Source organism: Gobius niger, assembly GCF_951799975.1.
Source record: "Gobius niger genome assembly, chromosome: 16".
NCBI classification, from domain to species: Eukaryota; Metazoa; Chordata; class Actinopteri; order Gobiiformes; family Gobiidae; genus Gobius; species Gobius niger.
In genome coordinates, this window is record NC_136867.1 from 8,396,641 (window position 1) to 8,414,799 (window position 18,159).

Consider the following 18,159-nt stretch of genomic DNA (forward strand, 5'->3'; position numbering starts at 1 on the left):
CTCACCCATTCATACTCTCATTCATACACCAGTGCACGCAGACACTGGGGGCAATGTGGGTGAAGTGTCTTGCCCAAGGACACAACGACAGCGTTCACTTTCAGGAGGTGGGATTCGAACCCCCGACCTTCCGATCACGAGACGACCCGCTCTACCATCTGCGCCACCAATAATATTACTGTAATAACTTTAATTACAAAGTATGAAAACGTATTTTATCCTATATTATGTTCTGTTCTCTCCACAAGACAAGAGGGGAAACTTTGACACAGCTTCTCTCACGTAAGGAAACTGGAAAGTTTGCAAAGGTTTCATTTGAGTAGGATCCCTTTAAGAGTTCCAGATTGTATTCTTTGTTTACATAACACTGACTGGGTCTGTGGACTATACCAGGTAACACGCTAAGTAAACAAAGCCTGTAAAAACCTCAATATAATCTGTGACCGTAACATTGGGTGGAAAACACAAATAAAACCCTTTTTTAATTTCTCATCACACAATTTACCCGAACCACCTCCTTAACAAACAGCGGCCCAAACCTACTGCGTCGTCCTCGCACCCCCGCGGAAGGGTCAGAGTGGTACAGTCCGGCCCTGCTGCTCGCTGTTTTTGTACCAGCCTCGGATTCCGCCGCCAACTAACTTACGATCTTGCTATGTCACGCTAAGGAAGTTTCGTGAGCGGTGTGGTCGCAGAGCTCTGGATCCTTTAGTCCTCGGAAACGTTTGTAATCGGACTTGTGATATGAAAAGACCGCGCTCCGGGTTCCTGTTCGGTTATTACTGTATTGCTAACGTTGAACAGTGAAGCCTCATGTTTTCGTCGAGCCAAGAGGAGTACTGCGCCCCGTCCAAAGACCCGGTCAAATACGGGGAACTTGTGGTGCTAGGGTAAGTTTGAACCTTTTCAAGCTTGGTTCTTTTCGGGGGTAAAGTCAACAACATTGTAGCTTCGACCGCTTTTGGTGAAGAATTCCCCTGAAGAACTTTAAACTATGAGTCACCGCATGAGCAATACGTCTGGCTCTGTGTTCATTCCCCTTTTAAACAATCCTTTTTTTTTTCCTTCTCACTTTATTGTGACTTTTGCCCAGTCTATCACACACACACACACACACACACACACACACACACACACACACACACACACAAAAGTGAATATGTAATGCGATCACGTTACGTTTTGGGACCCAGACACGTGTGTACATCGCATTTTTTTTTTGGGTTGAGCTTTTTTGATGACGACGCACGTTTCGCCTTCCTGCGTGCCACGGAAAATAAAACACAACCCCCCCCAACGTGAGCCACAATGGGCGCCCACCTGCTTTGGGATGGGATGTTTTTTTTTTTTTGTTGCGACTTGGGAAGTGAAATGGATCCCGTGCTCGGCAGTCCTGACCGCTTCGCCCTTTTCACAGCCGGATTGGTGGAGTTCAAGGAATTCGGAAGTAGCGACGGTCCCCCTCCCCCCAGCGCGAAGAGTCTTTCCCTTTTTTTTTTTCTTTTCTTCCTCCAACGCTTTCTGCACAACTTTCCACGTGCTATGCTAAAAAAAAAAAAACACAAAGGAAAGCATCTTTAAAATCAGGTTGAAATGCGCCACAAATCCACCCTCCATTCTTTGAATACCTTGAGCGCATGAGTAACAATCTGCTTTTCACATCGCCAGGTAGGAGTCCATTGTCTTGAAAGGGGCAGCATGGGTCACAGTGCAGGCAGGAGGGGAGCTGTAAGGAGAGAACACCCCACAACTTAACATAACAACACCTATGAAGGCCTGGGTACTGGTAATAATGGCTTAAACGCTGCCGTTTTTCTCTCACGCATACAAAGGAGGCTGGTAAATGATTGAAGGTGAAGCAGCGTTTAACCTTTGACCCTGTGAACGTATACAGGCTATAAGTGTATATAGCACTGCTGCGTTTCACTTTTATTATCTGACATGTCTCATCACGCCCCTTAATAAATGCTGTCTGGCAATGTCTCAACTATTCCCGAAACAAATAGGTCGTCCTTATGTTTTCAGCCTCAAGAGCACACACCAACTTTGTTCTCACTCTTGCTGACAGTAAGAAAAGGCACAGCAGCCGGAAACTTTTTCCTTTCCCCATGGTGCCTGATCAAAGTTCACATAAAGCCCCTGATTTTACTTCAGAAGATGCTTTTAATGTATTTCTGCTTTATTATTTAGCGGTCTGATTTAAAGTGTGCCTCCTGCCTCCCGTTGATCAGCCCCAATTTATGAGCTTGTTTTTGTATTGAAGCAGTACTAAGTAACTCTTCCCCCTAGAGGCCATAAGCGCAACTGCAGGTGTCGTAGCAAGTTACGATTTTTTAACGTATTAATTGTCTTGGAGAGTAAATACTACGCCGACAGGAAATGCGAAGGGAGAGAGGGATACTGTGCATCCAATTATACAATGGAAATATTTTTTTTTCCACTCAAACTTGGCCGTAAATACTGTTTAAAGTGACGTTTGCCCGCAGTTAGCTTTGCCCGTTAGCCTGTTAGCTTCTTCTTCGTGATTCCATGGTTTTCTGGTCAGAGACACCAGGGGGAGATGAACACTTGTATTACCCCCACAGGGACTACGGAAAGGATTTATTAAGGTGAACACGTTACAGCTTTTACTATTTTGATTCGTGAACAGATTTCAAATAAAACTCCGCTCGAACCCCCCAAAAAAAAGATCTGATGATTTGTGAATGTTAAAATAAACTACACATTCATTGGGATTTAAGTTTTTAGACCTTACAACAACTGCAGGCCCGCTCCATTGCTCTCGGTCATGTGGAAATCTTTGAACATCGATAGAAGTTTAAGTCTGTGGTCAATATCATTAAGGTTCTGCCTATATACAAGCCTGAGTCCGGATATTTTTAGGGAATCAAAAATATCTGTCCGTATCAGACTTCATCATAGTAACATTGGAATAAATAGAGGGGCATTAATAGTTCCGGATCCTGCCCTGTCAGTGATGTGCAGAATTGTCTCTGCTTCACTGAAAGTAAGTGCTTTAAAGGCCTTGTTGGTCTTACACGGTCAAATATCAACAGGCTGACGCAGACGAAAACTCCACTGTTGATATTAGTCGTGACAAGTGCATAATGGGCCGCTGTGACATCATCTCCCTGTGACAAAGGCCATGGATGGGCAGATAGCTGACAGTATGGAACAAAGCTTGTTTGAACAGCACTTCCCTCGGCGTTTCCATGTCAGTGTGGCTTTTATTACTTGCATGGCTGCGCCCCATCTCTGCCTGTCCGGGCTTGGCTTGGAGCTGGCCAGGCCGCGCGCGCGGGCCCGGGAGGTCCTGGAAATGAAAGGACGGATTGATTCGAACTCCCTTCTCTGCCTCTTCCTCGACTTCCTCTGTCCATTGTGGCCCGGAGACGGGGCCTATTAATGGAGCTTTGTGCATTTCTCTCTTAAGGAGCACAATTTAGAAAGGGAAAAGACATCTACAGTGTGAATTAGAGCTAGCCGCTGTGGCACATCTATAATTGATCATGGGAGGAGAGCGGATATCCTTTTGCATCCTCCCCAGCTGATGTACATTAATGTTGTGCGATGCATTCTGGACTGGTTCATTCATTGTGTAAGATGTACATAAAAGGAGCAGATGGCCCAGTTTCCCTCACTAGGTTGGGGTCTCGCTAGAGTAACATCGCCTCGAGTCAAGTGCTGTGTCACAAAAGAAGAGAGCAGTTTCTTTTGGTTTAACTCCACTATGTTCCCCACAAAAACAAGTCCTGGATGTCAACATCATTGTAGTGCTGGAACTAAGCTAAGAAATGCTACACTATGTTTAATATCAACTTCCATCGCCAACAGTTGAATCTTCCTTAAATCATCCCAGTTAAGAGCTTAGAAAAACTATTTGTTGTCACAGATTATTCAAGCTTGTCAGTTTGAATCTGTTGGACATTTCCATGGAAGTTTCCATGGTCGCAACCTGCCTCAGATAAAAATGATCCATGATACAAAGGCTGCCGTCAGTAAACACCATTGATCACAACGATACATTATGGCCAATTTGTAGCCCGGCCAGTCAGCCACTCCAACGTTCTGTTCAAAGGCAAGAGTGTCAGGAACTCATAATTTCTCCTAATCTTAAATACCTTCGAACTTTGTTATTTACTCGCCTCTAAATATCTGTTAATGCAGTTTTTTTTAATGTTCTTCTACTTGTGTATGCCACCATGTTGGTTTTGTTTTCCTATGGGCCATTCATTTCTGTAATTAGTTAACCTGCCTGTCAATGATACTCATAGGAACTCCCGGAGATAACAGCAGGTGAGACTGAAGAACATTTGTGTCTCTAATTATTAATATTGTGTCTCTGTTACAAATAAGACCGTGTAAAAGGATTGACATACACATGCAAAGACATACTGTAATAAAAGTGTCTGCTCAAACTCAATGCAACTTCACGATATGATACATATCACGATTTAAGTGTATCACAATCAAACGTTTTGATGCAGGGCGTCATTGGGATTTTGAACTCACCAAGAGGGCTAGAATTGGGTTGTTTCACGCAAATACAATTCTCAAATAGACTGTAATTGCCTAAACACATTTTATAAAGCAACAAATTAGCTGCAGGTATGTCTTATCTTCTTCATGTCGATGAAAACATGGGGGGTCTCCCGTTTTAGGCAGTACATATTGGGCGTTTATCTTCTTTTGCAGGCCCCGCCCCTGGGCCTCTGCAATAGAGAGTCCATAATACAAGATATATTTAGAATTTTAAGAATAAGAATGGAGGTTTTTATTATGCAGCTCAGCGTGTGCCTCGATACGATACACGTATTGTCATGTACTCCCTAACAATATATTGCGGCGACGATATATTGAGCACAGCCCCACACGACGCTGGGTCGGACTTTGTGCCTGAGTGCATAGACCTCACCCACTGGCCGCGCCCAGACCTACTCTGTGCAGTGTTAATGAGTGCTCTAAACACTCCGCAGATCTCCGCCTTTTTCTGGGGAGCCTCCAGTTTTTGTTGTTGGTTGAAGAGGTAGGAGGTGCTGCTGGCTCCTTAGTGCGTCCCTGAAGGATAACTGATACGCCAGAGTCTCTAATCCCGTGCTTAGTGTTGCAATGTAAATCCGCCGTATGTCTGGCACAGGTCAAAAAGACAAGTCATCAAAATTAATTATGCATGAAGAGCCTCTGACTAACACATTATGATGCTTCTTCCCCCAAATGTTGCATAATAAAGCCCATATGTTTAGGCCAATCAAATCGTGGGATAAGAAACTGCTTGGGTTCATTGTTAGTCTACACCTCTTGTCAACAGTGAAGTAATGCAGTTGGACAACAACACAGAAAGCTGCATCAATGCAAGAACACATGACTTTATGGGGATTGTAAACAATGGTCTGGGGCAGGCGACCATTTTTCCTTTCTATCCAAACATATGTCCTGCGGCCATTGAGTTGCTCCCCACAGAACGTGTGTTGTGTTGTGCCTCTCTGATCATCTATGGCCGGGGCTAAGTCCCTGTAGGTGGCTTGTCCAACAGGCCGGCTCTCCTCGCGCCGACCGGGACCATGTGTTTCCTTGCCTGGTCAGCCGTGCGCAGACAGGAACAGGTGGAGCCGCTTTGTAGGGAAGGTATGGAAGAGCAGCAGTAAGTTTGGACTTAAGCATAACGGGAAATTCTTTGAACTTTGATGAATCCAGCGTGCGCCTCTTCTGCAGGCTTTCATTTAGCGAGTACGCTGTCGTGTTGAGGTCTGAGTTGGTGCTTTGAGTGCATCACGGTGGAGAGGGCGCGTGACAGAAGGTCTGCGTTGGAGGGCTGTAGAGCATGGGGCGTCCCAGCTGAAGGAACCATCTGGTGGAGGGAGGGAGCTCCACTCTTTCCGGAAGGGAATTCTCCATTCAGCAGACACACATAGTTGATCAGTCAGGCTGCAGCATCAATGTGTGTGTGATGTTTTGTTCATATTTCAGAAAGTCTACTTTAAAATGTAATGTTTCAAATGTACTGAAAACACAAATCTCACAATTTTTTTCCCCCCAAATCTTTGGTGCAATTTCAATTTTGCTCAAACAGTTGAACCAGTTGAACGGGTTCATGTGAAAGGTGACGTTGTCCTCTTTTACCCTGTATTTAAGTGTCCCCTTGAGCAAGGTACACAATCAAAGCAACATGACTGTATTGCTATTTACTTTCACCTGTTTGACTGGTATGTTACAACCTACAGATTCATTCCCAAAACATATAACAACAATACACGATAATTACTCTATTTCAATTTCTTTTCCAGTATTTGATCAGATTGGAATCATGTTTTTGGGGTCTTCTTTCTTCTGTGACAGGTACAACGGCTCCCTGCCCAATGGAGACCGGGGCAGAAGGAAAAGCAGGTTTGCTCTGTACAAGAGGACCAAAGCCAACGGCGTGAAGCCCAGCACAGTGCACATCCTCAACACGCCCCAGGCCTCCAAGGTACAGCACGCACCACCCATGACTGCGTCACTAATATCAACTGCTTTTGGTGATACAGACATTTTGTACTCTTCACCTGCTGCAATTTAGGGCTTTAGCGTCAGAAAGACACCCGTCTAGAAAATGACTCATGACAGCTTTGTCCAACTCTTGAAATGTGAACTTTACATTATTGTTGAACTCTGTTATGTTGACATTTACAGTACAATAACTGCAGTTCTCTGTGGGGCCTCGGAGCCTTTCTTTTTTTTGCCCCAGAGCGACTGCCAGAAACTGCACTGTCCTGTATAACATGCTGGCCCTCCTGCATTCCAGCCTTTGGTTCCCAAGCAAAAGTGCTGGAGCAGCCAGAGGAGCTGCTTACCTCTGCAGCAGGGGGGGGGCCACACTTTACACATTTGTGAAGACTTAAGCTCTGGCCAGGGGCCCTTTGGTTCACGTTACTCTCACCTGTGCACTTGTTGCAGACATACACTACTGTATGCACCATGTTAAGACCTTCACAACAAGCGTCCTGTGGCGTCTGTTTTGAGTCTGCGAAATGAGATAAGACCTATACGTCACTGCGCTCATCGAGCACTTTTAGTTCTAAAATGTTGCCTCTGAGTTGTTTTGATACATGATGTCCACGGACAGAAAAGGGAACAAGTTTAGTACTACTTTCTGTTGTTTGCAGATAAAGGGTCAAACTGCGGCGGTTGCTACAAAGTTGTGCAATGCTTTTTCAGTTTCACAGTTGGAAATGACCGTTTCCCTTGCGCATGTTGGTTCCCTTCTGTCAACCTGTTAGTTACTAACTGCTGACATTTTTAGATGGTGAACATAAAGTTCCTGCATTTGGCTGACCCCTGAGAACCAGCTGTACTTGTGGTCAAAAATAGAGGTGTGGTGGAGGCACAGGCTGGATTGGAAAAGGCTTTTTGGCTCTAAATGAACAATAATAAAGTTGTCCCAGCTCTGCTCCCTTTCCATTAAAACTGCTGAGCAGTTTTAATGGAAACAGTCACGCGCCCGTGCACACTAGACTCATGGCAGATAATGAAGCTGATATGCCACTTGTTTTTATTTTTACCATGTCACCCAGAGGCCTGAGGACATTGAAGGGGCTGTTATTTTTACAGTACAAGCGGCGTAAAAATATATGTTTAAATCTGAAGTGCAGGAAGGAACAGGTGGGGGCCATTTGTGCGTTCACTGGTGCATTTGTCCCCGTCGGTCTGAAAGGTTACAGCAGAACGCGGCTGACCCACTTCTGCCCCCGCCGCACGTGGACGGGCTGGGCTTGTTTGGGGAATGGAATTCGCAGATTAGCGTGGGATGATAATAGCATGTGGTAAAGTGTGGATGGCAGCGGGGCCCCCGTAGACACCCCCACCCCACGCAAACACAGACTAAATTAGGGAACTTTAGCTTGGAGACAGGCTTGTGTGAACTTTACTGCTACTGTGGGAGGAGGGTGACTTTCTGGTCTTTTTCATTGACATAAATTCTCACGACTTGTTACAGTAGCCAATATGAATTAATGGTGCTACAAAACATAGCCTTACAAAATGACAGGTTAGCCCTTTTAGACAGATAAGTATATATTCAACTGCATGTCCTCATTGCTTTTATCACCCATTCTGCACCCATTCATTCCAAGGCAAAAACAATATTGATTTAAGGGGCACCTTTATGTATTTTATTTAAAGCCACACTGCACAACTGCTGTAGGTCTAAATATACCTGCGATACCACATGTGCTTCACTGTTTGAAATGTTGTGCGGTGTGGCTTTAAAAAAACAGAAAACAAGACGTCTGCCCCATACAAACATGACCATAACATTAATCTGACGCTGGCAGTTGTTTGAGATTGTGAAATTACAACATTATACCAACAGGGACACCATAATGGCAGGGTAGTCTTCGCCTTGAACCGTAATTACCACAGCTGTGATGCAATGTTTGTGCAAGACGTTTGGTGCTAGTTTCCTGTTTGCCAATTGTTCACAGACCCAGCGTCAAAGCCACAAACATGAAAAGACTTGGCAGCCACTTGTTAACATCTGCTTGTGCTGAACCGGCCTGTACCATCCCATACTGTCTAAACATGTTTATTTTATTGTATTTATTTATTTTCCAGGCTGTCCACAGTAAAGGCCAACACAGCATCTCCTACACACTGTCCAGGAACCAGACAGTAGTTGTGGAATACAGCCATGACAAAGACACAGACATGTTTCAGGTACAAAATCTTCTATAACCACATCTTACATAATAATAGGAAAATATTTTGGAATCTCTTATCATTCATCATATGGACCTGTTTGTGTGTTTTGTTGCAGATTGGGCGCTCCACAGAAAGCCCCATAGACTTTGTGGTGACCGACACAATAGCGGGAGGCCAGGAGGGAGAGGAGACACCCATCACCCAGAGCACCATCTCTCGCTTCGCCTGTCGTGTGGTCTGTGAACGCAACCCCCCCTACACTGCCCGCATCTACGCAGCCGGCTTCGATTCCTCCAAGAACATCTTCCTCGGGGTAATTACTAGTTTACTGCACAATGATAAAGTGCTATCTCCGGTTTGTCTTTAATCAGTGCGCTGTAATTTCAGGTCGTAAATTAATGTTGCGAAGTTCAAGCTAGTAGTTTTGTATTTTATATTTGGACAAGATTTAAACTCCTTTAGCGGAGATGACGCCGGTTCATTGAGTTTTATTTGAGGTTTATATTGAGGTCTAATCTCAGTGTGTTTGGCTCACAGGAAAAAGCTGCAAAATGGAAGAACCCTGATGGTCACATGGACGGTCTGACCACCAATGGTGTGCTGGTGATGCACCCTAAAGGAGGCTTCATGGAGGACTCGAAGCCAGGCGTCTGGAGAGAGATCTCAGTGTGTGGAGATGTGTACACTCTGAGGGAGACTCGGTCAGCACAGACTCCTGGGAAACTGGTCAGTCCCCAGTCCCTGTTGTCTCATTCCCACAGTGTATTAATATCCGCTTGCCCATGTCAGTGTGTTGTGGTAGTAATGTGTGCTTCCTCTGCTTGTGCAGGTTGAACATGAGAGTAACATCCTTCAGGACGGCTCCCTGGTGGACCTGTGTGGAGCTACCCTCCTGTGGCGTACAGCAGAGGGGCTCTTCCACACCCCCACACAAAAACACTTGGAGGCTTTGAGACAAGAGATCAACGCGGCGCGTCCCCAGTGCCCCGTGGGCCTCAACACCCTGGCCTTCCCCAGCATGCAGCGCAGCCGGGCACTCTCCTCTCTGGAGGACAAGCAGCCCTGGGTCTACCTGGCCTGTGGTCATGTTCACGGCTACCACAACTGGGGCCACCGTTCGGAGCAAGAGGCCAGCACCCAACGGGAGTGCCCCATGTGCCGCATGGTGGGACCCTACGTGCCGCTGTGGCTGGGCTGTGAGCCGGCCTTCTACGTGGACACGGGAGCGCCCACACACGCCTTTGTGCCCTGTGGACACGTGTGCTCCGAGAAGTCGGTTAAATACTGGTCTGAAATCCCCCTGCCTCATGGAACCCATGCCTTCCACGCTGCCTGCCCCTTCTGTGCCACCCAGCTCAGCCTGCCGCTGGGCTGCTCCAAGCTAATCTTCCAGGGCCCTGTGGACTGAGGCCTGGCCCGGCTGAGGGATTACAGACAGGTGCCAACATGCTGTGAAACTCCATAGAACATTTAGTGCTTTCTATTGTTTGTGTGAGCCAGGTGCTGAAAAGGAGACTGTCTCAAAGTTGGTCGTATACTGTGGATCATGCACAGCAGAGCTATTAGACTGTTGAGAGCTTCTGTGGCTGTCTGAGCGTCCGCTGTGGGATTCGGACATGTGGTGTACACTGGACCACAGACCCTGCTCAGTACAAGTGAAAAAGTGTTTCAGCTGTCCTGCCAACCAATCGCTCAAAACAAGGCTTCAGTCGTCAAAATGCACTGCTGGTTTTCAAGGTTGACCTGGCGAGCAGGTGTACCTCTGCTCCGTAAAGGTGAACATGTGGCCACGGCTTCACAGTAGACTTCCCGGTGGGTGTGAGACTAGTTAAGTTTATACCGAGCCTGACAGCTGGCCTGTTGGCTGTGACAAAAGCCAGGAGACGAGGAGCTCCACCGGCTTCATCCATTTCACTCACTCCGCACTAAACAAACGCGAAACAAGGACTTAATGTACAGAGATCCAACCAGTGCCTCAAATCCCTCTGAACTTTGGGGAATTATTTTCTAAAGATTACAGATATATTTTGTTGAAGGCAAAGGCAGATGACGCAAAGGAACACATAGAGATCCTCCGCAATTTTACCGAACAGAGGAGCTATTTTACCAAGCCGAGGCCCTTGTACTGTTTTTGTATTGCAAATGTTAATATATATTTTTCAGCATAAATAATGTGAGTGAATGTTCAAGTGTGTGGGTTTGACTGAGTGGGCACCCAGCGTCGCTTCTCAACAATCGATTCCCTTATCCCCATACAGACTGAGAAACAAGACAGGGCTTTATTATTGTGAATGTACTGGAATACTGCAAATCTTCCTTCAGGTGGCGCTGTCACGACGAGGCCCACTCCTATGCACAATTCAGTATTACAGTGGGTTCAGAATGCTTTCAGACCTCTGTGAGTTATCTGTAATTTACTATGGAGCAGTTCTGTGCTTAGTGAAATAGGAAGGTAGGAGCACGTAGAGGGGTATGAATCCTTCCTGAACCAATTGTATATAACCGGCAGATCCTTCGCCCCGTGTACTCAATATGCACTGGTGTTAGCTTTATCCTGCGCGCTAGGGCCTGCTCCAATGACAAACCTGGGCTCTTCCTCACCAGCCTCCCCTAGATTATACCAAATATATAAAGGGCTCCGTTTCTTCCATATTCAAGATGCAACAACAGCCCCTTTTCTCTGCATCCAAAGTCTCTCCAACACAAAGTGCTGCGGCAGTGGAACGCTGACAGCTCCGGATTACAGTGGAGGCTGTAAAAGGATGCACAACCCAGCTCCATGGGAATAATAATATTTTCACATGCGACGCCAAGATCGCTGGATTCAATTGTGCGAGGACAAGTGGAGTTGTCCAGAAAGATAGATGAATTTGTAGTGTGTCGAAAAAAAGAAAGAAAATCTGGGACAAATCTTAGCGTCCTTATCAGGCGAGCGCAGCCTGATGTTCATGTTTGCGAAAGGTTTCTCTCGACAACTAAAAAGTGGCGCTTCTACTTTGATTCGAATGAAATAGGGGTTAGAAATGGGTCGAGGATGAAACGTGAGTTGGTAGCGTCGTAGATCGCCACGTGGATGCAAATATTGTACCAATCAGGGCCAAAGATGCTAACTTACACCAAAATGAATGGGTTTTGATTGGATTTCAGTTCAGATCAAGCCGTTATTTTCATTTGTTTTTTGCAATGAATGCCTTTTGGTTGAGGTCTGCCTTGTGTGTGCCTTTATATCCTGAAACATGAATACGTTTGTGACTAAGCTAATGAACCTTAACAGAATGACAATAGCATTAGAGAACAGTAGCATTCCCTCTTGAACACTTTGTGCCCAGACGCTGTTGCTTAAGACTGCGCCGTAACAGCTGCCTGTCTCTTAACATTCCTCTTTGGTAAACATGGGTGGGGCCCTCCGCTCACACAAGGCCTTGTTCTATGATATTTTGTCTCCTACAGGAATTCTGTAACTCAAGCCATAGAACGCACTGATGCTCCCGATGCCTCCTTTGCAAAGAAATAAAGTATTTTTTAAAAGCGCACCGCCTGGAGTTGTTTTGGTACCTAAACATCTGGCTCAGACATTCGGAGGGGCAGGTAGAGCTCAGGAAGACCGCGGTCATTAAAGTAAATTGGGGATGTGGCGTCGCCCTCTTGTGCCGCACAGGCCTTTGAAGTGCAGATGTTTCAGCACATTGTAGTAGCTGCGAAGTTTAATCGCACTCTTACGTACGTGTTTCATCATTCCACTGTGCCAACACTTCCCTTACATCTTTTTTTGAACAAGAAAATGCCTCTCAATATTTTCAATATTTCATACATCTATCAAACTCGCTGAGATAAGACTTCAGCTTGTGAAGTTCTATCTTGTCATCATAGGAAAGTGTTACACAACAGAGGATCTCGCTCTTCAGGCTGCAGTGAGGGGGTGTTTGTACATGACATATCACTGAACCGCGTACAGCACCACATTTGTATTGCTTTATTTAGGCTTTACAATAAAAAGCTCACGGTTCTTGCATAGAGACAGAACAGACTAACGAGAGCCAGGAACTGAAGGAGTGAATATTGTGTTTAGTTCAGCTTTCCATCACAGTACAAAAAACTCTGCGTCCATGACAATAAAGGAAAGAAAATGTGACAAAAATGCAACAAAAAAGTAACAAATGTGTGGCAGAAACATGACAAAAAAAGTGTAAATAAAAAGCAATGAAAACATGATAAAAATGTGACAAAAAAAGCAAAGTTCATTAACAAAAAACGCTTTGATAAATTTTGCAGGTCTTAGCTTTCAAATGAGGCGCGACACTGGCCTATATAGCCTGTGAGCTCCAGTCGAGAAGTTTTTAGATTTGGGTAAAAGTGGAGAAAATGTATTCAGTTATTGTGGGGGTTAAGGGGTTAAATAATGGCTGCCCGTTACCCCCAAGATTAGGATCGTTTTTTTTATTTTTTTATTTAGACAATGGTTTAAAACTTTGTAAAAGCTTTGTATAGAATATCAAAATAGGCCAACTTGAAAACATATAGGAGAAAAAACCAAACCAACCCCCTTCTCCAGTACTGTTCCACCTTCGCCCACAGGGGGGCACTGCTTCCTCAACAATGGCTGAGCTGGCACGGAGCCCACACATCTCCAGCCTGTGGCGGCGCGGAGACGGGAGGCAGGTTTGATGTTAATTATAAAAACGTCTGATTAAATACACTGTAAATACATCTAAATCAAGCACAACAAATTAATTAAACTGCCTCGCGCGCATACAGTCTGTACACAAAATGTGCCCGCGCTGGACTCAAACATGGATGCGGCCTATATTTATATACGGAGAGGAGAAGTTTCTGATTTATCCAAATTCCATACGCCTTCCATTTTTTTATTTTTTTTGTTATTTGCTTTTACGCATCCGGGCTCGGTTAATTTACGCACAGTCCTCCACAGCATTGCTTTAAATAGACGCTAAATATTTGTGATGGTGGCGTTTCCCCATCTTCCGCACGTGACTTTATCTCGTCTATAATGCAGGCACATGAAAGGGGATTTAAATACATAACATGTCAGTTGGGCACTCGGAGAAGGACTGGAGCTGTGGGACGCCGCGCTTCCTTAATTAACATTTCCGCGGCGGATGGCAGTGGAGTTTACGAATGACAGTAGAGACACTGAAGGTGACAGCATGCTAATTTGAGATCACTCGGTGGCTCCCCTGCCTTTAAGCGGGGCAGGGTTATGCAAATAAAGTAAAATGATACAGTGTTCCTTTTTTTTTTTTTTTCTAAATTATGGAGAGGCAAGGTTCACGCGCGTCACCGGTGTGCACTGAAAGAAATGGGAAAGGCCGTCTGTTAAATTGACAAAATTTTATTTTGCTGCGTCTACTCTATTGTAACGTGTTCTGTGTTTCAGCACGTTAGTTTTGTGTTGAACCGACACAAAGGGCGATAAAATGCGCATACACCTTAGATATGTGTCAGCTCAACATGAACAGTCCATGTTACAGTAACGCAATTCATTTTCCCGCCGAAGACTACAGAGGCGGGCTTTTGCAATGCATCATGGGAAGAAGACAGTGCGGTCTTGACAATCAGCAGCAGCAAAAAATAGGAATAATAACCATCAAAAGTTGGTAAGTACACATTTATGAGAGCTACATCATTTTGTTTTTAGTAGATAAAGGAATGTTGTGTTTTTTGTATTATTATTATTAATGTCAAAGAAGCCTTCGGCCGGAAAAAGTGGCTTCTGCCAATGATACTCATCATACGCCATTACTGAAAATTTTGAAATGAAAATTTCATATTAACATTTTCTTCGTTTGTGGTCATTACCCTTTTTTAAAAAGTTACTCCTTACAGATAAACTGACCGCTGAGTGTACATGTATTTAAAGTATATCCATAATTGTGGAAATGGCCTGTTACATTCGTGTCTCAGTGGCCAACGTTTTTTTTTTTGGGGGGGGCAACGTCTTTTTCTGCCGCTGTTTCAGCAGTGCTAATGTTAGCTAGACAGAGCGCTGGCTTTGCCTCTGTGGAGTTTACACGCGTTTATAAGAACGTATTGTCACTGTTTTTAGAAGCGTTTCCCCTCCTGCTGGCTCTCGCTTCCCCTGCCCGCTCCGCGCTCGCCCTTAGCCGCCCCATACTGCAGCCCCGCGTTGCCTCCACGCTCCGGGCGGAGCCCCGTGCTGCATCCCCGCTCCGGGGGGAGCCCCGTGCTGCCTCCCCGCTCCGGGGGGGGAGCCCCGTACTGCATCCCCGCTCCGACTGGAGGCTCGCGCCGCGGCTTCGCTCCAGCCACGCAAAGACGTGCATCAGGACGAAGAGGATTTGAAGCGCTTTTTTGTCAAGTCCTTTACTCCTGGTGTCCTTTGTTATGTTGTTAGCTTGTTCGCTTTCCTACATATCGAACTGAGTTTGGGAAAGAATGGAAATCTGTTACGTGTCTGGTGCAAAGCAGTAGCTACTGTCCATAGACAACACAAGTAAAAAACAATATCTAAAGTTTGATAAGGGCCACTTGCTTTGTGAACGATGACAGTTTTGTTGTTGTTGCAGATTGTGACAACGCGGCTCAACTCAAGTTGACTCGACATGGCTCTCCCTCACGTTTGTGGTAAGAAATATTTGTGGTTTTACCATTAATTGTCTTGAGCTTTATCTTGGGTTTGTTTTTGGAGGCTGCTGTCTGAACCTGACGATCCAAGCAGCTTCCTCTAGCTTTTACTTCATTCTTTTCACTGCACTTTGTAATCTCATGTTTATAAAATGTGGTATAGGAGTATAGTGGAATAAGCAAAAACCTCTACATTTGTCATGTTTTGTCCTCAAGTTTGTTTTTATTTTATTCTAGTTTGATACAACATGTGATGACTGGAGATGGAGTCAGGCCATGCCCTCATTTATGTAAGTATAAATAACAATATTTTAATATTTAGTCCATTGTATGCTATCATTTACATTTTGATTTATTGTGCTGTAGTTTGTAGAGTCAGCCCATGGTGCTGGAACAATATAGTTATGCAATTTTGTGTAATAGTTTCCACAATTCTAAGCTTTACATTTTAGAAAATATTTATTTATTGATTCATTTGGAGTTGATCACTGCTACATGTCCTTTGAGAATTTTAACATCAGCCAGTCAACGAAAACCCCTTTTGAAATAGTTCTGTGTTCTGTATTCCCTTCATGGCTGTGAAATATCTTCATTATAGAGAACGAGGAAGGGCTGCAGCCTCTTCTCACCTGCTCTCTGTGAAGCAGCTTGGCCACTGAGGTGCTCAGCGATGGGATACATGTGCAGTGCATTTCAGGTAAATGTTTGGAGGCTTTTTTATTCTTCTTATTGTAATTTCAGCTGTTGAAATGTGTGATATTGTATATTTGCAGATAAATGCAGAGTTCACGTGTACAACAAGAGTCCTATCACAACTGGACTATTGGATTCCAAATCTTCTGAACGTGTCCAGGAAGCTCTCCAGCCTGCATGGAATAAAGCTCGAAGACCGAGCTGCTAAAATGCCTGTAAGTACTTAGTGGAGTCAGTGGATTTCAGTGATCTGTTGTGCTGTTTTATTGCGTAGTCATAAGGCTACCTCAAAACCCACTCGTGTTCCTTTGTTCTGTCGACATTTTAGCAGAAAATGATTTTATGTCATAAACTTAGAGTAGCACTGCTCTAAAGCTACATCACTGTGGAACAGCACGCAGTTCCACTTTGCATTTCATATGTAAACTAAACCGTCTTTTATGGTTGATGGTTCCAACATGATGCACGCTCACATCAACGAGAGATGAATTAATGACCAATTAAAATGGCCCAAGACGGATTATTGTCCAATGTTTATGCAAGATACATTATGAATTTCTAACATTGTAAATCAACATGTTTTATTTTTATTATTTTTATTTTTATTCCCACTAGAACATGGACGTGAAGCTCAGAACAGGCCACCGCTGTGAGGATCCACCAGGCAAGATCTAAAGTTGGACTATTCTGATGTGTTGAGGTGAGGTCGTCCTCCATGACCCGGACAACGAGGCCCTTGAAGTGAGAATAAACTCGTCGTGGAGTTGGAGCCAACTCTGCTGTCCAGAAAAACTTGCGCCCTGAAAACGTAAATGAACATTTGTCTTTTTGGGCTCCTGGAGGGATATTAGCTGTGGTTCAGTATTGTGTTGTTGTCAACATTGTATAGCATTTAAACTTTGGCCAATGCTTCAGCGTTAATTTTGTCTTCTAAAATTCTATTTTATTTGTCAGCAAAATTCTTGCTGACTAAAATAAGACCAAAAATGACTCAAAAACTAAAAAGTAAAAGGGACTAAAATTATGTGGACTTCATATGATTTAAATTCACTCAAAGCAACAGGTCTGAGCTTTGTCCATGTGGGACTAATTGTGCATTGAATTATTGTTTACTGAAAACAGTTATTTGATTAAGTCTTGACTGACTTGTTTTTGACAGTGAGGAGATGAGGGAGAAATCTATGGTACATCTATTGAAAAAAATAAAGTTTGAATCTAAATTCCTAAAGCACTCATGGATATGGTCAGAATGTTTATCTACAAAAAGGTAGTAATAGGTTATACATTGTTTTATATTGGCAATTATTTGTATCTTTTGATGCATTTGTGGGAGTTGTGTTTTATGGACTGAGGGGGGGGGCTTAGCTTCAGCCTGACTCTAAACATGACTGTATTATAGCAATGAACTAAGTCTGTGTGGCATCCCCATAGTGTCCAGCAGGGCTCACTGAACCTGGTTTATGCAGTCTGGCTGGACTTTTGCTGTTGGCTCCTATATTCTGAATAGAGAAGTAAAAATAGCAAAAGGGGGAATAATGGGACAATATAGCATATGGTACGACAAACGCGTTTTCAATCTAACTTCAACTGAGGGATGGAAAAATCACTACAGCAAGAAACTTTCAGAGCTTTCTGTTCAACTTCCCACAGCAAACATGTTTTTGTGTGTTCACTGACACTGATTTTACAGCGTACATAAGTGCAGTTTTATGCTCAATTGTTGGCACTATGTTTCTTTCACATTTATATCAAATAAAGGTGAAAAAAGTATTGAAATTGTTTCTCATTTTGTATGCATTTCATTTGCATTGTCATCCTTCATTTATTGTAAATTGTATTTTACTTCAGTTAAGGTTAATGAGAATACAGGATGTGTGATAGATTTGAGGTATCTTGTTAAAGTCACATGATTAGAATCATGTAAAAGTCACATGATTAATATCAAGTAAGAACAACATGATTAATATCAAGTAAGAACAACATGATTAGAATTATGTAAGGGTAACACGATTTAACCCTCTGAAATTGAGTAGTTTTAACACATTTTAGTTCTGCAAACTGAACATAAATCTATAGTGTCAATTCTTCAGAATTACTTCATGTTGATGCAACACAATTTGCATCATGTAGCATCTACACAAACTACACGTGTGGAACCAATGTCCACAATTAAATTGTGTTAAATCA

The 18,159-nt window shown here is 44.0% G+C and overlaps 1 protein-coding gene and 1 long non-coding RNA gene across 2 annotated transcripts; both read left to right on the forward strand.

Moving 5' to 3' along the window:
• Nucleotides 1-625: 625 nt before the first annotated feature.
• peli2 (pellino E3 ubiquitin protein ligase family member 2) lies at nt 626-11,575 on the forward strand. Its single transcript, XM_079574174.1, has 6 exons — nt 626-890; nt 6,337-6,466; nt 8,590-8,691; nt 8,792-8,989; nt 9,214-9,402; nt 9,506-11,575. The coding sequence occupies exons 1-6, from the start codon at nt 814-816 to the stop codon at nt 10,082-10,084; spliced, it is 1,275 nt and encodes a 424-aa protein (XP_079430300.1). The 5' UTR covers nt 626-813; the 3' UTR covers nt 10,085-11,575.
• A 2,646-nt stretch (nt 11,576-14,221) lies between these two features.
• Nucleotides 14,222-17,693, forward strand: LOC306976074. The gene is made up of 6 exons (XR_013793743.1): nt 14,222-14,291; nt 15,222-15,279; nt 15,517-15,569; nt 15,878-15,976; nt 16,053-16,187; nt 16,588-17,693. It is a non-coding gene; the product is annotated as an uncharacterized lncRNA (long non-coding RNA).
• Nucleotides 17,694-18,159: the final 466 nt, after the last annotated feature.